The sequence below is a fragment of the Patiria miniata genome, unplaced genomic scaffold, assembly GCF_015706575.1.
Source record: "Patiria miniata isolate m_02_andy unplaced genomic scaffold, ASM1570657v1 HiC_scaffold_3, whole genome shotgun sequence".
In the NCBI taxonomy this organism is placed as follows: Eukaryota; Metazoa; Echinodermata; class Asteroidea; order Valvatida; family Asterinidae; genus Patiria; species Patiria miniata.
Genome location: NW_024037069.1, coordinates 7,474,509 through 7,500,145, shown reverse-complemented (window position 1 = coordinate 7,500,145; position 25,637 = coordinate 7,474,509). Strand labels below are relative to the sequence as shown.

Here is a 25,637-nt window from a genome sequence, read left to right as displayed (position 1 = left end):
TCCTGTAGTGACAACTTGGCTAGCCAACATCTCCAGTAATTATGGGAGGTTTTGTACTTTTTGGTCACAGTTTCGTAAAGAGAATGAGGAACAGACATGGTTTTGCATATGAGGTCGAACTGCAGAGAAGCAAAATCCCTATCGCATGTATTGGCGAAGGTGGGTTGACTTTTGACCGGGTCCTGTGTAACCAAGGCCGTTATTTCCGACAGTTACAGCAATTGCAACCCACAGTATTAATTATTGATTTGGGAACAAACGATCTGTGTTCGGTTGAGCGAACCCCTAGCCAGGTTCACACCTCACTTTGTAATATGGTGTCTGCTCTTCATAAGTGGGACGTATACCCCGATACTTTGGTGTTTTTACCAGTTTTGCCACGAACCGGGGGGTTGAGAAGCTACCAAGTGTCATTGCAGACATTTAATAGGAGAGTCATAGATTTCAATGAGCTGTTGGAAAAGTCCACGTTCCTTGAAGATCGATGGTGGGTTTGGCGCCATCGGGGTCTCAAGAACCCGCGTTTTAGTTTAGATGGGGTGCATCTTAATTCGGAAGGAATGCTACAGTATGAGAGGACACTACGAAAGTTACTTAAGTTTTTCGACTCTCGTATCTGGTTTTAGCTTCAAGGACACGATTATTAAGCTACATTTGTAACTGATTAGAGTATTCATACATGTAAATTCAAAAGAGGAGTTGTATCATGTAACAGAGTATAATGTGTATAGAGTTTATCGAGATTGGATGGATACATAGCAGTACACGTATTCATTTTTATCAATTGTTATTCAAGCTTGTTGTATTTCCAGTTTTTCCTTGTTTATAATAAGTATGTGTAGTAAGGCAAATAATGTATGCTGTAAAGAAACGACATTTTGATTTTGTTTGATCCTGTGAAAGCATTACTTTTAACCTTGATCTCCAGGAGTAGATCACCCAAGTAGGGGAGTTTGTAGCGAAATAATCTTTTGTCAGGCCATGCATTTTTGTGTTATTATTGCGATCAAGAGAGGGCGTCAGACAAGACCTATAAAAAGTATCCGTATCTGGGCAGACCCGCCGAGGTCGCCAGGGTCATACGCTAGACAATAAATGATTACAATGTATACATTTGGAGGCGCGGGAAAAGAGTACGCGCAACAGGAAAAATGAGTGGCAGAATGATATGTGGAAACATGAGGGAAGTTTCGGCATGATTTTCGGTGGACAGAAGCAAAATAAATCAGCTCGACAAGTAAATCACATAGAAGAGTCAGTGGGTATGTTTTCGTTCCAGTTTTATTGAAGCCTATACCCCTTCGCTTCACGGCAAAATAACACTACATGTAAAATTGCTGTATTTACATAATTCGCGTCGTGTTTTTTATGTGTGAAAGGAGAGTCATCTATCAAAGCTGTTGCGAGAAATAAACACACCTTTGTAAAAGTACTTCTTAATGTAAGGTAAGAATAGCCGCTCACCTGGTGCCTCGATAATGCAGAAACACAACATGACTTCATTGCAACTTTTATATGCAATATATTCGATATAATTCTGTACGCTAAGTTGACTACTTATATCTGAATATAATATCACACTGCGTAATTTTGCATATTCAAGGCATTCGAATCGGAGTTGTATTTGTAGGCCTTACATGATTTTTTTGTACTGTATTAGAAAAAATGAAAGTTATGTGAAAGCATGTCCTCACCATATTTTGGCAGGAGTGATACTATCCGGTTCGTAAGTGACTGCGTCATATACACGCGCGCGCCCCACTGATCACTAGCGCCCATTGGCTAAGCACTCCAGATGCACTTACTTCCGGTTCCATTGGTTCCAATGCTACACTATGTGCAGAAGCATGGTCAAGTTGAAATGACGTCACACTTACACACCGGGTAAAGAGAAATGAAATACACTGCAGTGAATTACACTGCAGTGTTTTGACTCAGTATTACGGAACTGTGAGTAAAGCAAAGAATACAACTCACATCTTTGGAAAAGGCCAGCGCCAGTCTGATTTTCATGCAGTGTTAATTGGTTTGTACGATTTAGTTCATCCCACCGTAAACACCTGAAAATGCATCGAGTAATAGCAAACTACACTATTATTGACTTTTGTATAATGAGATTTGGGGAAAATCCGAGAGACTCAAATAAAATAGGTTGTAGTCACAACATTGATACCAAAGACAGCAAATGCGGGTGAAAACGAATCTAAACAATGCAACAACCAGATAAAACCGTCCAGCGGATATTGACCTGTAAACACCGCCGGTTGGCTCAGGATTATACACGAATACTTCCCAATGTATTTCAAGTATTACATTAGAAGTGTCGCTTGTATGATACTTCTAACGATGCAGGGGAACTGTAGCTAAGGTACTTTAAGGTTTGCAAGATGTACCTCATGCTCGCCTTCCTTCTCATCAGTGTTGAGACTGCATGGCATTGAAAGCGTTCCTCCTAGCAGCGGTGGATTGGAGTTGTTAACAAAGTGGGCGGGGCACTCAGAAAAGACGCCTCAGATTCCCTGTGGGATAAATTTGAAAACGGAGGATGACAAATATATTCGTTTGTATGCACGTTGACGTCTAGAATTGTTCATCAGTTTAAAAAATTGATTTGATGAGGATCCAATGTTTCTCGTCCTCTCTCCTGTTGCATATACAATGTTCGTTCAAATTCGATTCGATTCATTATCGAACAATATTTCAGATAAATCGTCAGAGTTTGACGAACTGACGAATCTGTCCAGAACCGATCTTACAAACAATTTAGTATTGTTAAATATTCTAACATATTTATGATTGTTTTCATGATGATCTGCTAAAAATTAAGACAAATACATTCGCCGTTTGTTAAGGAGGTTGTGGAATGCTCGAAGACATTTCCGTCATTTTCGGGTATATGTAGCCTAAAGTGTGATGAAATAAAAACGACTATTGTTTCTGTGATAAAATGAGTACAAAAGGTACTTTTGAGAGCTGTTTTTCAAGTCCTGTCATGCCTGTTTCGACCCGAACGTGCAATTTGTGTAAAAGTCGTCGTTGCGGGCAGCAAACAAAACACAGTAAATCGTGACGTAATAAACAGGACTCCCGATGCAGAGTAGCATAAACGAGTCCTGTTTATTACGTCACAATTTACTGTGTTTTGTTTGCTGCCCGCAACGACGACTTTTACACAAATTGCACGTTCGGTCGACACAGGACCTGAAAAATAGCTCTCAAAAGTACCATTTGTACTCATTTCATGACAGGAACAATAGTCGTTTTTATTTCATCACACCTTAGGCTACATATACCCCAAAAATGACGGAAATGTCTTCGAGCATTCCACAACCTCTTTAACTTCGCTATAGTTACACAAAATGGCGAGTTTGTGGATACTCGTTTTTGTGTGCTTTTGATTAAGTGACGTATCCCGATTCCTTATCAGTTCTAGAACACAATATTTTAAAAAGACTTGACCAAAATCCTAAGTTATATCTGAAAAAAGAGGATGCCTTTCCAGCCTGCGCTCTCTGCTAGTCATGCGCACAATAATAACGCCATACACCGTGTCGCACTGTCTGCTAAGTACAAGCTGGAGTATTTCGCAGTCAGACCTAACTAGACTAACTACACGTTTTAATAAGTGTGAGACGGAAATTTATCAGGACACAAAAGTGAGTAAAATCCATGAAAATGACAGGTGAAACGAAACAATCTATCCTTGCCAATTTGACCAGTATCACCTGTGGATGGGATAAACCCTAACGTATGCACCAGGAAACTAAAGTCGGTTCCCATCGTGTCAAAGTACCTCTCAAGGAAGTAGTTCAACCAAACCTTTGTTAAACTTGACACCGTCTTTGTAGTGCTTCTATAATACAGTCAGTGTTTACTTCATCGAAACCAATGTAGATTAGTATTTGTCCAGCACTCCAGCAGTTGAATACACGTATTGTTAATATCGCCAGTTTGCTCCCGGAAGCGATATTTATTTGCCCTGCAGTTGAATATGCGTAATGTTAATAGCGTGAGTTGACTCACGGAAACAACTTGTGGTAATTCGTAGCTGGAGTCGCTCCCATAATGATGACATACCTTAGCAATTATATTTGCTTCGAGCTAAACAACAGTGACTTCACCTGTACATAATAAGTCATGTTTTGTAAATGTGTACACTCCGATAGACTTCTCTTTCTACTGCATGTGGAGTTGAACATTTTGGGTTTTGCGAGTGTAGGCTCAGCCGTTCATCACGGACACTCCTCTGTTGGTTGTCTCCAGTTATTTCTACACACCTCTTGTCAGTCGGGTAGACAACTCGATCCTTAGCTTCGTGATTTATCCAGACATGCTGGGTTTATTGCCAGAAAACGTTTTTGCTATCTCGTAATGCTGGCATTATAAAAACAACAGAACCGGAGCATAACTGAAAACTAGACAGAGAGATTACGGCGTGTCATGACGAAATACTGAATTTCTATGGATTCATAAGTTGTTTTACGGAAATTTAACGGTGAGAAAGATTAGGACTACACTCTCTTTATAAAGGAATTGTATTCGGATATAAATGGAAAACAGTACAAGTCTACCAGACATTTAAATTTATCAAAGTAAAACAGAAAGTTCTTTAAAATAATAGTCAACAATAAAAGGGAAAATTCACTGTGAATTGGATTTGTTTTCGTCACAACTAGATTTCTTGTCGGTCTCAAGAACTATAGAAACCAGTCAGTAATTAAAAAAAAATATTTTGTTCATCACAGTAACAACTTACACTGAGTGTACCGTCAACTGAGCGAGTTCACCAACCGTTCAGGGAACTGTTAAAAAGACCTTGAGTTTCAACACCCGGAAACGAAACCCCAAAATTTGTACAAACTCAGCTTCGGCAACTTAACAAATGATGATCGTTGGCCCATGAAGAAACATTTCTATTTAACATGTTTTTCTATCAATATGTGTATACAGTACTGCACTGCGGTCATGTTGCTGTGGCTATGGGCTGAGTGGTAGAGTGATCATTTAACAAACATGAAGAACTTTCATTGGAGTACCGACCGCAGCATCAGTCACTCAACTTTTGCTCTTTAGACTAAGCAGAGGGATCGTGAGGAGAATCACGTCGCACTCCTGAGACAGCCTTAACTATATCTGCAACTAACTGCTCTGCGTCTAGCCCATTAGCACGGTTACTTGTTGCGGATAACGCAATTGTCACATCAAGCTCTGTTAAAGATGTGACTGCTTTCGTACAATCCAATATTTTGAAGTGTCACAAACTATTTTCTGAGTGCTAGTGATTCAACCTACACTATCAGGTACGTTTGATATATTGAATTAATAACTTTTCCCCACAGCTTCAAACAGTCGTCAGTCGTTGGTTATTCCACAGTCTAGTAGAATATAAATTATTAACGAGGAAGAATGAATGGGGAATTACGGGCGTAGACTAAATGTGGAATTCTACACCGTTTTGCACTTAAGAGGGCCAGCGGTAAACAGATGGACTGTACGAACCTGCTTTCAGTCAAAATATATCGATAGGCCCTAAGGGTTACATTTAAGATTTAATCTGTATAGAACATCAACGAAAAGAGGTCACGATTAATTGACAAAAAGGACGACAACATTTCGGTTTAATATCCAGCTTTAAAGACATTCAACATCTCAAGCCTTCGAGATATTTTTTTTAGACTGGAATTTCCAGTTTCTTCAGAATAATTCTCCTCAATTTTGCCAGCATTGTAAAAATGTTCATGAAAGTCACGTGACATTAAACTTTGTATGCACATGTATAACATTTTATATTTGATAAAGGTATTCCTTGGTTTGTGTTTTCACAGGCCAATTTTTCTTAAAAAGAAACAAAAGCCCCGTTTGAACAAAATCCAAGTTTTAAAGGTGTTGCTACCCTTGTTAACGGTTCTCCACCATTAATATTGTTGCAGCTCGATAGTTTTTGGTAAGGCCCACGAAGTAGTAGATCCGGGTGCTGAATAATCGAAGAACCGAGTATGACATTAACTATCCAGTTCATCGATGTTAACCAGATATCATTGTGAATTCCGAACTAATATTTCTTAAAGACGAGCAACAGCCAACTGCTTTTGGATATCACAACAAAACATTTTCCATTTTCCTTTCCACGAAGGTGGAAATAGTTGTGTGGTGTTTTTTTTTAAGAACGATACAAACAATGAAATCGACATCCAGTCCTATTTTTGGATTTTGTTTTGTCTCTTCAATCATAAAAGTATTTAATTTTCACCCTTTCCTATGTTTTTCAGGTAAACGAACGAGAATTTTTTTTTCTTGACATTTCTAGGCTCTGAACAAGGGTCCGAAAGATCAGATCTGGACATTCGTTTCATAACCAGAAATTGACTTTGTGCAAAACCAACAGTCAGAACGTTTGTAAAAAAAAGTCATTTAGAAATAAGGAGAACCATCATTTATCTGTAAATCTTTTCATTGTATGGATTCCCTTACTGTACTGTAAACCTTGGTAATTTTTATTTATCTATTTTTTTTTACAGTCTGTGGCTATAGACTTTTCTCTATGACCCACTGCATTGTACAAAGCGGTGCATTGCCATCTCAAACATCCCCGTGAACTAAATATTATGGAGTCTTGTAGGAGACACTCCACCCTCCTGTGGGCAATTGCTCTGTCTTGGAGCGTCATCTGCATAAATGTTTTTATCACATCAGCTGAGTGGCACGGAGACCTGTCAGACTATGAGTTGGCCAGCTTTGACAATCCTGATATTTTGGATAAAACTCAAAGACGTGCATCAAAGTTCAACCATTTGACCTTGAGTGACCATGGCGATGTGTATGTTGGGGCTGTCAATTGGTTGTACAGGTTGGACGGTAGTTTGGAAGAGATACAGAATGTTTCAACCTGTAATGACAGCAGGTCGGATAGTGTGATGCCCTGCCAGCTTACAAATAACTACAACAAGATACTGGTAGTTGACAGTACCCGGCCAAACAGTTTGATAACCTGTGGCGGTGTGTATGATGGTATTTGTCAGTTACGGCAGTTACAGGATATCAGGAACGTGATGATGGAGTCGGTTCCTTACGTTGCTGGGTTTGAGGGTGCAACTACTGTTGGTCTGGTAGCTCCAGGAGAAGATGGGCAAAAAATGCTTTATGTGGTTGTTACTTATACTGGTGAAAATACTTTTTCCAGTTTTCCCTTTCCAGCAATTTCAAGAAGAGACCTTAGAAAAATCCCATTGTTGTCGGCATCTTTTGAAAGGGATTCCGTCTCTTTTAGTTCAACTGCAGAAACAGCATCGTTTCGAATTAGGTACGTTTTAGGATTAGTCCATGGTATATTTACCTATTTTGTTGCCTCCCAAAGCGAGGATATGAATTCCAACCGATTTGTTTCTAAGATAAGCAGAGTCTGTCAAGGCGGTCCAAACCTAGACGCTTATACAGAAATTACCCTACAGTGCAGTGGATCAGATGGCAGTGTGTACAGCTTGGTGCAAGCAGCTCACTTTGGACCAGCAGGACCTGATCTAGCGACATCATTGGGTCTCCATGCAGACGAGCAGGTGCTGTATGCTGTGTTTGCCAAGAACCAAGGAGCTCCGGGTACCAGTGATGTACCCATCGATCAATCAGCATTGTGTGTGTACACGATGACGGATATCTTGGCTGCCTTCAGAGAAGCAGTGCGGGGATGTATTCAGGATGGGAACAATAATGACAATGGGCCAAACAAGATCGACTATTTGGAGGGTTCTTTTTGCAGAAGATTCGCGGTGAGTACAGACGAATATTAAGAAAGATGTTTCATTTTCCCAGCAATATAAATTGTATTCACTTTTAAATGACACATTTAACTTAAAATCCACCAACATTTAGTTATTGAATGATTTCTTCACAAATTTCGAATTATTGGTTGCCAGGCATTAGTTTGGCTCTCACAGAGCGGATTATTTGTGCCTTTTTGGAGAGAGTAAGGTATGCATATATACGTTGCGCATACTACAAAATCAAAAGGCGGATTACTTGTACTTTTGTGGCGTAAATCCAACCCATCTCAACTCAACCCAACGCAAATGCACAGGTTGCCTAACCTAAAATAAAATCTTCCAGAGTTGTCTTAGTCATTGCAAATCATTTAATCACTATATACGTGCAAAATATGCTGCTATTTCACAACAACGAGTGAATATAGAACAGCAAGAGGAAAAACTGCAAAATAGTATAAAATGTATCATTTTGACAACGTATCGACGCCTCCATCTTTCCAGATGGGGACCAGGTCCAGTGTGCGCTTCTTTGCCATCGCTATTCTGTTCTTGATGTCTGCTACTCTGTAGGCACAACGGTTCAAACTGTTTCTTTCTGCAATCATTGTGCAAACTATAGGTTGAACCATGGAGGACGGTTGAACAAGGCAACTTTCTTAACAGTCCCCTGGCTGATACATCAATAAACACGCTAAAGCAATCATTCTCGTTTCATCAACGACTATCCTGGAACTTCCTGGATTAATGTGTCTTGATAACTGGCACTGCCGAACCACGATATTGTTTTAACTGTTTAAATCATGTTTCTTGTTTCTACTTTCGTTATAGATTGACATTCTGGATCGCTATCTCTGCATACCCACGACCAGTGATAATAATACGCCACTATTCAAGTACGCCAAGGGCATAGCCCCCGTTCCATCCACGGCAATTCTAGAGCTGCCTGGTACTCTCATGTCATCCATCATAACCACTACTGAAGTCAACTACACCATCGCTTTAATCGGAACATCGAGGGGAAATCTACTTAAGGTAAATTATCCCTAATCAATTGAAATGTATGACTAAAGGTGTCGTAGAGCCTAAATTGGACAGTTTAGAAACAGTTTTATTTCAAACCATTTCGTTTACGCCCCTTGCACTTGAGACTTTAGTTTTTAGCACGATGCATTGATTCTCGAAAGTTATTGATTTTTTTAAAATGAGAAATAATAAGCCATATTTTTGGTCTCTCTCAATAAACTGGCTTGCATGAACGACGATGCTTAAGCATACACTCAAGGCAAGCAGTGCATGCCGGGTTGACCATATGTTAATATCCATAAAGCCATGTGAAACTTCTTAACTCTCTATGTACAATGTAGGTGTAAACAGATGTATTAAGGTCCTTTGTGTCATCTTGTCGTTAGGTTCACATGGAAAGTAACACTACCAGCCGACTTTATGAACGCATTAGCGTTGATACCAGTCCAGTTCTGCCAGATGTCAAGGTTAATGAATCAACACGTGTACTATTTCTCTTGACGGAACAAAAGGTAAGCACATGCATACATACCTGTTGAGGAGTACTACTATTAACTGAATAATTACTTTCTTTGCTCCATTTAGCGCCGCCCGTGGGTTTCGCATTAGCAGAAAAGAAGACAGATTTGGCTGGGAAAAAAGTCAAAAGCTAAGCTGACAAGAAAAGGATTTTTTTTTTGGTCAAATGAACATAATGAACATGAACTTTTCTGCTTTGTAAAATGAAAACAAGATTCAAGTTTGAAAGAAAACAAATCTGCCGAAATCAAATACTTTTCTTTCTCAACATTTAGATTGTTAAAAAGGTACAATATGTTTTTCACTTCAGTTGGTGAAGCTTCGGGTGGAGAACTGTGGCCAATACACGACATGCGAAACGTGTATTGGGACTGATGCAGAGAATGATGGAGACCCATATTGTGGATGGTGCACTCTGGGACGAAGGTAAGTTATACGGGATGTCTCCAAAGTGTTTGAGTGAGTTGAGGGGTGTAAGAACGGTAGTCTATCACCACTCAGATGGGGTACAACATGTATGAAAATGTATCATTCATGGTGTATCATTGTAATGTTTACCTGAAGAATCTCCCTAATGCTGAATCCAAGCCTCCACTACTAAAACAACTACACCAGTAAGAGTCCGGCAGTCTCCTGACGACGAACAGAACACACTGTTCGAAACGTCGCCGGAGTCAGAACCACACAACCCAAAAGACATGTACATGGTGTTACCGCAAACTTTCCATTCTATATTAATGTTGTACAGGGTGACCCCAAACAATACAACCCTAAAACATTTGCCTTAAAAAAAAGGATCATTGAATTTTTATGCTTTGGGTATCAGATTAAAGCTGAGAGCGTTTTCTTTCAAATACTGAAGAAAAAAATCATGACAATAGCACTTTGGGTTGCTGACAAAATGCCAATTATGTAAAAGAAGTCATTTTTCATAATACTTCAAACAGTGAAACATTTTACTGTAAGCCTACTGTGCAATTATCCTTCATTTGTGCAATGTCTTTAATATTTGGGCATATTTATGATGCTGAAAGGGTTTAAAATAGGAAATACTAAAAAGGATGAGGCATTTCCAGCAAATTCATTTGTACTCTTGTCATATTATGTGCCGTGTTGTTTGTAAGGATTAGGACATGCACAAATAGGTACAGTGGAAACATAAAAAAATCATAAAAACACAAAACTTAAAAATCAACCGATCTGGTTTTTTTTAAGGCAAATGAATTAGGGTTGCATTTTTGGGTCACCCTGTATAGGTAAACAATAATCTTTTGTGCACTCTGGAAGGGAAGTCATTTATCGGGCGAGCTCCTATAGTTGGTCAGTTTAGTTGTTGATCGTGTCCCTGAAATAACTTCCATTTTCTTTACATGACCAATACAGAGTTCGATGAGCTATGGTTGTCTGAAGTTGTAATTATTTGTATGTGAAATTTCGTACGATCCATCTAATTCAGTGATGACCTACTGATGTTTCTCAATGAAATCTGGAAAGTAGGACATTTCATGTTTTTCAATTTTGGTTTTTGCTTTTGGTCACTGTCGACTACCAAGCTACCCTGGTCATGATAACATTGCATTCCTCCTTAGATGTACGAGATATTCAGACTGTCCATCACCTGATGTATCTACTCGATGGTTGGCCTACAATGCTGCTCAGTGCATTAATATTACCGATGTAGCGCCCTATGATAACCTACCAATTACAGTCACTGAGCAACAGGTGAGAGACAGATGCGTTTAAATCTTTATTGCATCCGTTATAGGAACAAAAATGAAACCTGCTTTAGAAATTAAACACTTAGGCCTACTTCAAAGTGCAGATTTGTAATGGACGTATCCAGATAGGCGGATAGGTATGTGGAAATATTTTACGTCAATGCGACGCCTATCGTACAAACGACGTACATGTATAGGGCCTAATAATTTTAGTTTTGCTTCCCAGGGATCTCCAGAATTGAAATAGATTTTCATCCGTATATAATTTCACATATTGTTCCATGCACTTTGCCTTCTTAATTGTGATGAGTAAAAATTGTGCGCAATTTATTTTATGTACTCTGAATGGCTTCGTACAGTGAATGGTCTATTTCATGTCACACCATCTTTATTATGTTCTGAAATTTGTAATTTCTAAGAAAATATTTTTTTCGTGCGTCCGAATGATACAGAATGTGGTGCTTCATGTACTATACCTGTCGCTCATTCTCAGTCATTTGAGCTCACCAAATGTTATTTTAACTCTGTCTTTAGTACCCCCTGACCAATGGAGCTAACTCTTGGAGTTCATTGAATATTAATAAAATAAATACTATTATTTAATATGTCTTTTTTTCTTTCACATTTAGATCACCCTGACTGTGCAGCAGTTACCTGATCTAGGGACAGGCCAGAGTTATGAATGTCATTTCGAGTCATTCGAATCTCCAGCTACGAAGAATGGTGAAGTACTGGAGTGTACGTCACCTCCTAGTGATGGGATACCTGACATTCCACAAGGAGGCAAGTGCAATAAGAGACACCCATAGGATGTTAATTAGGGCAAAATATACAGAACAAGCACTCAAAAAGTCGACTTATAGTTTCCTTCTTGTCCATTCTAGAATGAAATAATGCTTGTAAATCAATCGCATTATATCAACAGAGGAATGTGATCATATAGGCAGTACAATATGGTACACTGACGTACTTACTGTTAGCATGAAAATGATGTCTACATTTGGTACCCACAAAAATCGATTTGAACTCGTAGTAATTTAAAAATACACGCTCATTTTCGAATTGTCTGTTTCAACTCATAAACGAGTTGATTTTGTTCTTATTTATTGCTAAGATGATGCAGTACACGTTGATTTGGGTGTCGAGTCATCTGAAACTTCAGTTCAAATCATAGACACCGACTTCTACTTCTATGAGTGTTCAACGCACACGTCGTGAGTATTCGCATATACCCTATTAATCAGCTGAATTTAAAATTCAATAGTTTGTTTTAATGCATATCCCCCCCCCCCCTCAGTACATTTGCCTGTGATATTTTGAATCGATGAATAATGAAATTTTCTTGGGTTGTTTACGTAGCTGTGTATCCTGCGTTGGTAGTCGCTGGGCCTGTGATTGGTGCGTGTTTGAGAACAGATGCACTCATGAAAGCTCCACATGCACACGACCTAATGAAATCATCATTACTGGAGATAACGTGAGAACAAAAGTATAAGAGCTAAGCCGATACAAATTTTGAAAAGAAAAAAAACCTTTCATTTTGCTTAAATCTCTTGATTGTAGAATCCTTTATGTCGACTATTCGGTAAATACGTATTTTGTGCATTAGTTATTGAAAACGACACTAATTGTAATGTACTCCTCCCATTAAGCACACGTGGAAGTATCTGAAATTATATTTTAACTTTGGAAATAAGATAATTCCTATCAGATTTCTCTTGATCATTAGTTTCAGATTGAAGCAGATGCATATTTTTGGGGAGGCAATGACATACTTTCTTGTTTGTTGGCGTTTATCCACAGAATCCAACCGCCTCTGCAGTCAAAGGACCTGAGTTTTGCCCACAGCTGCTTAACCAGACTGCTGAAGTTCTGCTTCCTAATGACATTATGAGGAGCATCAATATCACGACTAAAAACCTGCCAGACGAAGCCAAGGTTAGTTTATCAATGGCTGGAAAAAAAAACAATGTCAGTATGTAAGTGATGTCCACGTTAAGCCCCGTCTATCAGAAAATTCCCCCGTCAATGCCTGATAGTGAAATTTTTCAAAATTTCTCTGAGTCCAGTTACCGCTTTGCTTAATTCTTTCTCGAAGAAAAAAAAACGATTTCCCCTTGCCGATGAAATAGTTTGCTAAATGCTATTGGTCTAGATATCTGACCTTCTTTATGACATTCAATGCAAAGTGAATTGCGAAGTTATCATTAATTGTTTGATAACAAGACCTTTTGGACCGTATGCACTTGAGGTGGGCCCGGTGCAGTTTGCAAGTGCTTCATTCATCCTATATAATCATATATACTGTTATCATCGTAAACATTGCACGTGCTTAGATAGAGAGGTAAATGTTTGGATGATAAGCTGATGTTGAATTGCCTTTTGGTGGCAGGCAAATGCATGTCTACATTACATCGGTTAACCTTATTGGATTTGCTGAATAACTGCGTTAAAATGTTGGCGTCGCATTGTCAAGTATTGAGCTTCTAAAGAACGCTGTCTACTTTATAAGACCTTCACTGGAGTCTATGAAACGCAGATATGATGGGGATAATACTGCCGAGTAAATCTTAGTTTTACTCTTTCCATACTCACCTAACTTTGCAGAACAATATTGGTCGTTACACCCTTTGTTTATTTTCCATGTGCAGATTTCTAGCTATCAGTGCAGCGTAGATGTAGATGGATCACCTCAGGCTGTTAATGCAGATCGCAATGGAGATAGGATCACATGCCAAGAGAAGGCTGTAAGTTAAATTCCAACTTATTTTGTGACTTAGATTGCTATGTGTTTTTTTTTATAAGAATGAAAGTTATCACTTATTATGCATACTGGCCAGACACAATGTTGATGTTTTGAGCTTCATGTATTAACAGGTGATTGTTTGCTTGCCTTCAACAGTACACTTACCTATCCAATGATGAACCAGAGATGGAAGTGGGACTGTCTGTTTCATGGACTGACATGAGCGGTGTTGCACACATCCTAGATGACATACATGGATTTGATGGTAAGGATGATAAGGACCGATTGATAATAATTTGAGGAGATTTACGATTTCGTCAGTCTAATGTTTATACATAATTATATTATTATCCAATGAAATCGTCTTCTGTCACAATTCAATTCACAATTCCGCTGATGAGTGCCTTATGGTACAAAACAGTCTGTCCAGAAGAGAGATCTGGCAAAGTTTGATTAGCTCGTATTCGGATTTTTTTGCATAATTATATTATTATATATAATATGAGATTATTTCCAAAACGTGATAAACGTCAGTTTGTTACCTTTTAGAATCACACCCACTCCTGGCTGCCCAAAGTCAGTATCGAATTTAAGAATACAACAAAGCAAAAATTATGTTGGTTTAATATTCTTTAAAGTTCAGAACCGTGGAAATTGCTTTTTTTTTTGAAATGGGTATATCGCGTTTTTAAAATAAACTCTTCATATGCTTTTCATTGTTTGTTATCAACAGTTGTGCATTGGAGTTTGTTCTTTATAATGTTGAGTTGAAAGCCATGAGATTATCTTGTATTCTGCTCATATCAAACAGTTACATTGTACAAGTGTGAAGTCCAGAAGCCAGACTGCAGCCGTTGCGTTACAGCCCGCCCAGCGCTCGAATGTGTTTGGTGTGGTGCCATGCCGAGCGAGTCTGGTGTTTGCAAACTGAATGAAATTTGCAGGGAAAATAGGGTGACTTTGGATAACGGATTGAACTGCCCTGATCCAGTTCTGAGCGAGGTAAGTAATTTACAACTCTCCAGTTGAATATTATTCGCTTTGAAGTATCTTGAATATTTTTTTTAATGAATATTCCAGGCGAGGATACTTCACACAAAGTATCAAAGATTAAAGTCACCAAATGAAGCACATCTCGTATCCATTTGACCTGCCTTTATGACAAAATGAAAAAAGGGAATTTCGTTCCTGTGCAAGATGAAAAAACAACAACCATTTTGATGACTGCATAAACAAAGGCGTAATACCCACTAAGTAGGCCGATATGGTTGACTGCATATAAGCCGCTAAGTAGAACAAATTATCTTTGAAGAGTTATGCATCTTTACTAAAAATGTGTTGTATTGGAATACATTATTCCATGATATTTGTACTTGCTTTTGTGTGTTATGTTATTATTGTTTTCAAAATCACGTGTTAGGTATTTCCTTTGACTGGGCCCATTGAAGGCAACACAGTCATAGATGTGATGGGAACTGATATCGGTCGGAGATTTGAGGATGTTGTGAGTGTGATGGTTGGCGATCAATCATGTGATCTGGCTGGATTAAGCTCAAACTACCAACTTGGAGCAAGGTAGGGTCAAATCATACTTTATGCAAGGACATTACTTCTCTTTTGTTGCCATGTCGTGGAACATTGTAAAATTGTAAAAGTGTACAGAGTGGATAAGGTTTTGCTGAACCTCCTTGTCTTAATGTCACATTATCACTTTATATTTCAGTGTCAGCTGCAGAACGAGACCAGAAAGTGTAGGAGCTGAGTTGGTTACTTTAACAGTCACGGGTGCAGATGGTTCAATGCAACACAGCTCAGGAACAGTCAACTTTAACTTCAAAGTAAGTCATGTCCTGCACGCACTCGTCTACATTGACTCAGCCACTGAGGAACCTGCTTGGAAAAGAAACAAGCGTCCAAGAAAATGTGTTTACACTGAAATAGTAATCACGGAATGTAAATGATCACGAATGAGGTCTTTTCACGAGTGTTGTTTTCTTAGCAGTTCAGCACCACATTATGTCAGCTGGAGCAATGATAAGATATATTTTAGCTGCAGTAGTTGATAATCTCATACCAAAACATTTATGTTTGAGTTGAGGATATTTGGGAAAATCCCAGGCATTTGAGTGAATTTCCTAAAACGTAGGTCAGATTTACGTTTGAAACGTCAAAATATTTAAACTCAACAATGCTCCAGGATTCTATGCACGATTAACTAGCAAATACTTATTCCAACAATAATATGATGTAACAATAATATAATTGTTGTGGAAATTGTGTGATAGACTAACAAAGTTCTAGAAATGTTTTCATAAGATGTCTTTTGTTAACAGGACCCAGTGATTACAAGTTTCCAACCCCGCCTCGGTCCAGAAGCCGGTGGGACGGCAGTTAGTGTGAATGGTACAGCTCTCAACACAGGACGCGATATTGAAGCGTTCATCGGCGACAATCCTTGCATCATAACAAGGTATTGTGTCTCTGTCGTAATACTCATCATTATTCAAATTGTTGCGCATACGGCAAAAATCGAAGCATTGTCTATTTTTCCCCTCTGGAATGACATTTATTGAAGCATTCATTGGAAACAAATAACAGTGTTTTTTACGATAATTATTATTAATAATATTAATTCATGGAAAAAAAGGATCTCCCCAACATTGGTACAACCTCTAGTTTCAAAAAATCATTCTATCAAGCTTCAGTTACAAGGATTTCCCTTTGGCGATCGTGAAGTGAAGGGCCCCTGTTTTGTTTTGATCAAATTAGAGTCAAAAATATTTTATATTGCTCAAAATTCACCTTTACAATCAAACACCCGTTTTGCAATTTTGAACAGATTCTTAGGGTAGAAATCACAATTTTCCTGCGCGGTTTGTGCCTTGCGATTCGGCGCGTCTAGAGCCTATATTTGTTGGGGGCTAGCATGTGTGGATCCTGAAATTTTTGCCTGGAGGCGTGCTGAAATTTAGACCGGTTTTTATCAGGCCTCCGAGGGGGGGGGGGAGAGGGCCTCGTACCATATTTTCTATGAGGAGCGCTGATAAAGTCTTACAATCGTGCACGCTGTATTACCAAACGGTGGACAAATGCCCCCTTCAATTTTATTTTTTTTAGGTGTGGGGGGGGGGGGGGGGGGAGACAAGTCGCATGTGACGTCAAATTCCTGAATTGGCCACTGGCATTTTTTTTCAATAGAATTTTTTTTTTGGAGGGGGGGGGGGGGGGGGGCTAGACAACATTTGGGGGCCTAAAGACACCCCCCAGCCTCCTGTAGAACCACGTCTGGTAAAAATCTCTGCAGAAAACTTAACTGTGATATTTATTTCTTTCCAAAATTATCCAGCCCACCAGTTGAATTCATGCTAGAATGCACAACCCCTGTTGGCCAAGTTGGATATCAAGGTGTTGTGAAAGTCTCCTTTGATGGGGCCATGAGAACCTCATCAGATATGTACACGTACACTGAGAATCCCACCATTACTGAGGTGTCTCCTCTAAAAAGCATCAATTCGTGAGTCTACATGATTTTTTGTCTTCATCTGTTATACCATGGGCTATATACTTCAATTTTCATCATCCACATTATTAGTAAATCATTACAGACTGTATTGTCCAAAGAGAATTTCGGTGATTTAAAACTTTTTAAATGCAAACAAAAAATGGAGTAAAAAGAAATGTTTGTCTAGGTATTAATTTTGTGAAATGTTATGTTTCTATTGTAAGACACGCTTTCAAGACAGCAAGCTTACAGCCAATTTTATGCCTAATTGTTTTAAGAAGCAGGGAACTACAAATCATCTTATCACCGAAGATACTGATAACTGAGTGAACAGTGAAATATTATGCTTTATTCTAATCTTCAAAATGTCATTATTATTATATCAAAAGTGAACATGTGCGTATACATTTCTAAATTATTTAAATTGATTCTATACATCAACCAGTATCTTTCAGTGTAGACCTTATTTTCAGTATTTGCTATCGGTGTTTCTGATTGTCAGGGGTGGTCGAATTTTGAACGTTACTGGCACTTTTCTAAACACAAGTGGAAACCGTCAAATCGTTGTCACTGATGGAAACGGTGATCGTAAAGTGGAGGTGAGAAATGTGTTTTGATCTCTGAATAAATGATTTTATATCTGCCCTATCCTTGCTCAACCTCCCCTTAACCACCGATCTCTATCTACTTGCTCCACTATTGTAACATATATAATTAGGAAGCTTTTTAAATCCTTTATTTTTTAAATTTTGTTCAGTTACCGCGAACAACCACTTTTAATGTGAAAATGGCAATAAGTGTACTATGTAAAGTGTGGCAGCCATTACATCATGAAACACATTTCTGTTTTGAAATAGAAACAAAGAGAGGTGCCATATTGTCAACCAGAGCTAATGCTGACCAGAATTGTCAACTGATGACGTCTTTATTTTGCAGGAATGTGAAGTTAAATCTGCAACAGAGATGTTATGCTTGTCTCTTAACATAACAGACCTTGTCAGAGATCAATGAAACATTGGGCTTCATCATGGATGGGGTCACTCAACTGTTGGCATGGTGTGAGGATAACGATGTCCACCTGGAGTACTTTGACGATCCAGTGATCCTAAAAAGGAAACTTTTTAAAACTTCTATATTGCTGAGTTACCGCGGACGACCGCTTTAAATGTGAAAATGGCAAAAAGGGTACTATGTTAAGTGTGGCAGCCATTACATCATCAAAAACCATTTCTGTTTTAAAGTAGAAACAAAGAGAGGTGCCATTGTCAACCGGAGCTAATGCTGACCAGAATTGTCAACTGACTGTTGTGGGTCTTTATTTTGCAGGAATGTCAAGGTGAATCTGCAACAGAGATGCGGTGCCCGTCTCCTAACGTAACAGACCTCGACATAAGCAATGCAAACTTGACCTTTGGCTTCATCATGGATGGGGTCACTCAACTGTTGACATGGTCTCAGGATAACGATGTCGACTTGAAGTACTTTGATGATCCAGTGTATTATGAATTTGAAGGTGGTACGAAGAACAAAGAAGGAGAAACCCTGACAATCATGGTTGGTATACGTGTTTTATTCTATGTGTTTATCCTTTTCATTGTTGTGTTTTTTTCTATGAGTAGATATGGGGTCTGTCGGTCAGAGTGCACGAAGCACACTTACACAGTGCTTTGTGAAGTGACATCACCTCTCATATGTGACTAGGGATAAATTCAAGTTTGATATCTCTTCCTCCTGAATTAAGTGGATCTTCCCAAAAAACAGTAGGCCTAACTTGGTAACTCTTGCTGAGTTACAAAACTTCATTAGCTCAGATCAGTTATTGCAAAGCAAATCTAGATGTGATGTGAAATAACAATTAAGGTTCTTTCTTTTTTACCTCAGTCCTCACACGGTATGTATAGGAATAAATACATGAAAAACGACAGAAAGTCTTACGTGTGATACGGCTATATGACCTTTTTATTTAGAAATAAAACAAGTGTTGCACATTTTGTCACAACCGAAAAGACTAAATTCTTCCGAAATATACCAATGCAGATACCAATAAATTTCCTTTAAAACTATTTAACTTAAATTACTTGTGGATGCTTTAACAGGGCAAGCGGATTAAAAGCGCCATCACAGCTGTAGAAATCAAGGTGACGATCGGCGAAGAGAGCTGTGACGTCAACTTGATCAGTGAGAAATCACTGGTATGTGAATTGCCCGATGAGGCACCAGCAGCCGGGGACTTCATGGGAAAAGATACCGGGAAAGGTCTGCCTGTGGTATGGGTAAGTTAGAGGCGGATCGATGTTTGAATCAGAGGGTGGGGGTTGGGGAGGTTAGGTGTCAAGTGTTCTTTTTGTTGTTAGATATTTTCCTTCTTTTGCGGCCCCGAGGGGGAAGTTTATCCTTTTCTTTTTCGGTTGAACATCTGTTATACTCAATCCGAAAGGTTCAAAAACGCCCAAAATTCGGCCAGTTCTCCCCAAAACGTAATTACACTACTTTTTCATTGTTGATTGTTTCTTCATAAGTAATTATTATAACGTCGACATTAACGAATTGGTTAAGTCTAATCAGTTGTTGAATTGTTTATCATTTCATTTGTATTATTACATAGGTGCGCCACAATAACTTACAATTTAGGTTGGGCTACTTGGTCTATCCCAGTACGGTGCCACTTGTCGCTATACTTGTACCGAGTTTGGTCATTCCACTCTCCATGGCGATACTGCTCGCTGCTACCTTCGTGTATTGCAAACAATTGCAAAGGAAGCGCACCCACGACCGAAGACTATTGGGCAGGATAGTGGCGATTCATCTCGGTAAGTGCTGGTGGCAAGAGATGACTCGAATATTTAATTCCTGAGTGCTAGAAACAGGTGCACAAAACTGCGGTGAAGAGAGAGTATCATCTCAGTCTATATGAGTATGCTCTTGTAAGTTAAAATCACTTGACCGCAAGACGGCGAAATGGTAAACAACACGAAACCCGTTCAAATTTCAAAGCCAATTATCCTTCATCACTTGTGTTTACCGGTTACTTATCAATTCCTAATTTTCAAGCATAATTATGATAGTTTAGAAAAAAATTAAACAGTACGTAGCTGCACGTCTCCGTATTAAATTATGTTCTACTTCTAAAAAAACTCTCAAGATGGCTGCTAATGGGCAGCCGGTTTTGATGGTAAAATACATGGCAAAAGAATTCAAATGGCGTGCTCCTCATTTGACTGTAAATTGTCAAGTTGTAGACAGGATGAAACAAATTTTTCTACAAAAACAAAAATAAATATCGAACTCTTTTGTCAAGATTGTGTTTACCATTTTAGACAACTTGTGAATATGTGTAGCATGCAAAGGTTGTTTTGTCTGTTGATTTGTAAGCCTGAACGTGCTCGTAAACCTACCAATATATTACGTTATTTACCGTTAATGCGACACTGTATCACTTTTCTTCAGAAATTGACTCCCACGTCAAAAGACGCAGGTGGTATAGATCCCAGAAACAGTCGGAATCTGCTCAGCCAAAACAAAAGCGCATTGTCCTGAACAACAAGGTCAGCTTCGTTCCCGACGACATTCATATCGACTTCAGCCAACTGGAATTGGGAGAGACTCTCGGACAAGGTAGAGACTTTGTACGAGGAAACACTGAACATTTCATGAGTTCAAAGTGTAAGCTTTTATTTTACGTGAGAAGGAGAGGCCTACATAAAGGGGCTGTGTGTGCAAACCGTTATTGGCGTGATTGAAACACATTTTCACGTTTCGACCTTTAGGAAATTATTTAGACTCGGCCAGTCGCTGGGTCTGTTAGTAAGTCGGTAAGTCGGTTGGTCTGCCAGCTGGCTAGTCTTCGGGACCAGCAAAAGATTATCAGTACAGATGAGTATAGTACATTTGACCAAATTTTACAGGTGCATTTGGGCGTGTACTGAAAGCTGTTCTACACGATACGTCCGGAGAAGATCAAATTGTGGCTGTGAAGACAGTGCAAGGTTGGTGACGAGTATGTCAGCCATTTGAGAGAGATGTTTGCTATGACAGTATAGATTCGAAACAAAGCATTGAAATGTTGTTCCTCGGTTGAAAAAGGCCCATTTCAAAATGCTATGAATTTTGGTCTCGAGTATATGGATGACCTTATACCGAGAAAGAGGAACTAAACAACATTAATCGTTGTGCGTCTTGAATGAAAGAGCTGAAAGAGTCTTTTCATTCAGAATTGCGAATTGTTGGTTGTAAAATGTTCTTGAACTGAATTGAATGTTCTCCAGTGTCACTGGGTTATTGCATTTCTATGATGATGAAAATAAGTTGAAATACAAGTTCCTGTTTTTGTGTTGTATCTTGGCCAAATGTGAGCAGGGCGTGCCAGTTATCACATATAAATTCCTTACTTTTGCATGTATAGACACCTCGGACCCGAAAAATGTGGTGAAGTTCCTGGAGGAAGGCCTGATCATGAAAACCTTCGACCATGTCAACGTGCTGGGGCTTCTGGGGTTGACCTTTGACGCGGACAAAAACCCCTTGGTGGTGATACCCTTCATGGCAAACGGTGACCTCAAGACATATCTGGTCAAGAAGAAACAGGTATTATTCAGGAGCGATCAATGTCGATAATAAGTAGATGAAGGTTCGATAAAAGAATTGTTGATGAGTGGCATGAGTTTGGAACTGACTTAATGGTGATTTTGGTAGATGTTGTTATGTTTGATAATTAATATTAAGATTTATTAAACAAAATGCAGTCCCATTTCGTAAACAGTATGTCATGTGTTTTGTTCTGAGTGTGGTATTTATTTATTCATTGGAGGTTTTTACTTTTAATTTAGACCTTGGCGACATCTCTGCTGATGAGGTTTGCCTCACATGCTGCACTCGGTATGAGCTACTTGGCTCAGCACAAGTTTGTACACAGAGATCTTGCGGCCAGAAATTGCATGTAAGTGTATCCTCTCTTCTATATCATCTGGGGCTTTTACAAATTTCTTTATATGTGTGTTTGAGTAAAAGCAAAATTAGCCCTCGGATGTTTCCGAGAGAAATCGGTCAGCTGTTTCATCGAAAATAATTTTAATGCACCAGAGATACCAGGGGACATGCATTCATTGAATTAACTCAAGACTTCGAACTAATGGCATTGCAATTCTTAAATGATTTGATCCCAAAGTAAAATCAACGTTTAACAACCTCTTTAGGGTGAACAGTGATCTTGTGGTGAAGATAGCTGATTTTGGACTGTCCCGTGACATGCACGAATCGGATTACTACACAAGCGGCGATGTCCAGGCCAAGCTGCCTATCAAATGGATGGCTCCCGAGTCCATGGAACGTCGAGTGTACAACGCCAGGACTGACGTGGTATGCAATTAAATCCATCTTTGATTGGAATGTTAGGTGATGTTTAGATAAAGATCTGAAGGGAAAGAAAGTTGCGCACATCTCTTTGCGTTCTGTGGACTATCCATCAAAGAGAAACTACATGAACTTCGATGTCCAGTCACAAAAAGTCGATTTATTGATAATTTTCATCGGATATGTTTTCAAGGCGCCTGACCCTCGTCTGGAGTATTTCGTCTTAAGACTCCCACCTCTATAACTAATTTTTAAGTTAACTTACTAAGGCCAAAAAAGTCTCCGGTTGCTGGTATAGAGCTTGCCCAAAAAGTGGTGCGGCGACGCGGCTTCTATTTTTCCTGGTTTTTTTTGTTTTGCTTCAAATGTCGGCTGATGACTGCAAATGGTGCCTGACTAAACTTAGTGCAAATATATTGGAGTCCAGAGAGGCCACATAAAGCTTACTCTCGATCATAACCCCATCCAAAAACACGTTAAAATTGTGCAGCAGCAGGATTCCAGTCAAACCAGTGAGTTTGGCGGTTTTGAGACATCATCTTTTATTGAAACAAAAATAATTTAATTTTGCCGACGCGCATGGCTACGGCGACGCGCGCGCATACCAGAAACTGGAGACATTTTTTGGCCTAATGAACGTTGTTTTTTTCCCATTTGACACAAGATCTCATTAAACAGTTCAATAAAGCCTCAAATACAATATGTGATTTGATCAATCTTCGTTAATCTTGGCTACCCTTTCCAGCTTGCTCATGTCAACTGTTCGGTAGCTCAATTGAATAGGCATCATTAGAATGGTATCTTACATTGAAAAATATTTATCTTCTTTGGTTTTCTACAGTGGTCATACGGTGTGCTCCTGTGGGAGATTTTCGGTAAGGGTTCCAAACCGTATCCAGGAATACCCAACCAAGATGTGTATGATTTCTTGAAGAGTGGTCAACGCATGGCTGCTCCCAAGAACTGCCCGCCAGAAATGTATGTTCAAACAGCGGTCACCATTACCTTTAACGATACATGAAACACATTTAATGTCGTTTTAACTGCTGTAAAAGTATGCATGGTTCTTAGATATTTTACTCAATTCTTTCTATAGGTGAAGGGATCTTAATGCATCTATTTTACTCTCAGGGGTTTTACACAATTGAAAGTAGGTATAACACTCTCTAGTTGGTTGTGAGAAACAGTGAAGAGTGTTTTGTTTGGGGTTTCAAATAAAAAAAGGGAAACTCAATTCTCGAACATTTCTCTCAAAAATGTAGGGTTAATGTGCTCGAGTAATCAGTAATAATGGAAAGTGTATTGTCGGGGGTTTCACGTACAAATGCAAACACAATTTGATATACGATCAAGCATGCAGCATCTAATGATTCTTGTTACATTTGCTGACTGATTCAGCTACGGCATAATGGTACGTTGCTGGCAGGACAACCCCAAGTCACGTTGCACCTTCGTCCAAGTTGCCAACGAGCTGAAAGAACTGTTGGAGGAAGACCGCGACTACGTAGCAACTCCTAGTGCGGGTGTGGTTGGTATGCGACCCATCGAACATTGCGAAGAACCTGGTGTCAAAGACGACAGCTATCTGGTCCCGATGCAGCAGGAGACCGCCTTTGGTGCTGACGGCCCGTGTAGTGACGGAGAAACCAGCGGGAGCCATGCGACTGCCGCCCATGATCCCTTGGATTATGTCAATAAAATTGTCATTAGATAAGTGACGTGCAAATTCCCAGATAAGAAATATCCGAAAAGAAAATGGTTTGAAGAAAAAAGTCTGTTTCAAGTGGCCAATATATTAAAATCATTATTGATCAAGATGGATCTATAGGACACACTCCTTGCTCACTTTCATTCCTTAGAAAAAGGATTTGACCTTTCTAGTTTTTTCTCTCCGTGTATTGGAATGAAATTGTTTACAATATATAGAAGGTGGCAGGCTAAACTAATAGCTAAAGCATGGCTTTTTAAGCGTCTTAAACCAGTGCCAAATGCCTTTTTTTTCTGCGATTGACATTTTTGTTTATTGACAGTGGTATATTAATCTTAGGTATTACTGTTGTTCACCATCATTGAATGAAACGTTCACAGATAAATATTTTGTTGAACTTCATAATATTCAGATTTCCCACAAATGAGTGCATGATTGTTTTTAAAGATAAACATTTTTCACATTTTATAATAATACTTGAACCGTTCATTCTAAAATACACAGTGATTTTCCAGTATTGTATTACATAACTATTAGCTTCGTACAGTACATTCCTGTACAAACAGTGAAACAATAATAAGCCATACAATGTTTATTTGCAATTGATAACTTGCCGACTGGGAAATTTCCTTACAGATTCCTGCAAGTTGCACAAAACATTTATATAAAAATGGGTGAAGTTATCAATAAATTATCGACTGTCGGTATCGCTATAAAACTAAAAATTGGAGCAAACACTAATAACAATGTTATTTTATTTAACGTATTGTACACAGTTGTTTTCAGCATTTAATTATTAAGTTAAATAGTGTATTACATAATTGACATAATTTGTATATTTGGAACACCAGTAAAGACCTATATACTTAGACAGATGACACGTGCATATGCATTCTTCTGCGAAATAAATATGAAATGTAGCTCATTTCATTGAGATGATATCTTGTTTACCTTTAAAAGTGTTTTAAAAAATGGTGAAAGGAGAGTGTTCTGTCGAAGGTGCAAAAAATAGCAATTTTGAAAAGAAGTTCTTAAAGCAAGGTGACGGAAGCTGCTCAATGGTTGCCAGTTAATGTAGAAAAACAAACTGACTTAACAGGTTAACAAAATACCAGAATAAGTTGGTTGATACCTTCGAAAGATTTATTTTAAAAAGTTGCAGAGTTGGAGATCTAACAATGATTGTAGTTAGCACCGAGTGCTGTATAAATGCTCATACATGTATTCGATTTTCATTTGATTCGATTTAATCTTGCTTTTGGATCATGATTCATTCGATACAGATACATATTTAATCACCTTTTTTATTCAGATT

The 25,637-nt window shown here is 38.8% G+C and overlaps 1 protein-coding gene across 1 annotated transcript; it reads left to right on the top strand.

The window, feature by feature from the left end:
• The first annotated feature begins 6,605 nt into the window (after nt 1–6,605).
• On the top strand, nt 6,606–24,328 carry LOC119738608 (plexin-B-like). Its single transcript, XM_038213514.1, has 27 exons — nt 6,606–7,763; nt 8,586–8,789; nt 9,167–9,292; nt 9,610–9,725; nt 10,889–11,021; nt 11,647–11,800; nt 12,132–12,231; nt 12,377–12,494; nt 12,821–12,955; nt 13,669–13,764; nt 13,920–14,028; nt 14,575–14,765; nt 15,184–15,338; nt 15,487–15,601; nt 16,097–16,233; nt 17,110–17,277; nt 17,768–17,864; nt 18,592–18,819; nt 19,362–19,538; nt 19,871–20,075; nt 20,713–20,880; nt 21,171–21,251; nt 21,668–21,849; nt 22,092–22,201; nt 22,458–22,620; nt 23,456–23,592; nt 24,013–24,328. The coding sequence occupies exons 1-27, from the start codon at nt 6,606–6,608 to the stop codon at nt 24,326–24,328; spliced, it is 5,079 nt and encodes a 1,692-aa protein (XP_038069442.1).
• Nucleotides 24,329–25,637: the final 1,309 nt, after the last annotated feature.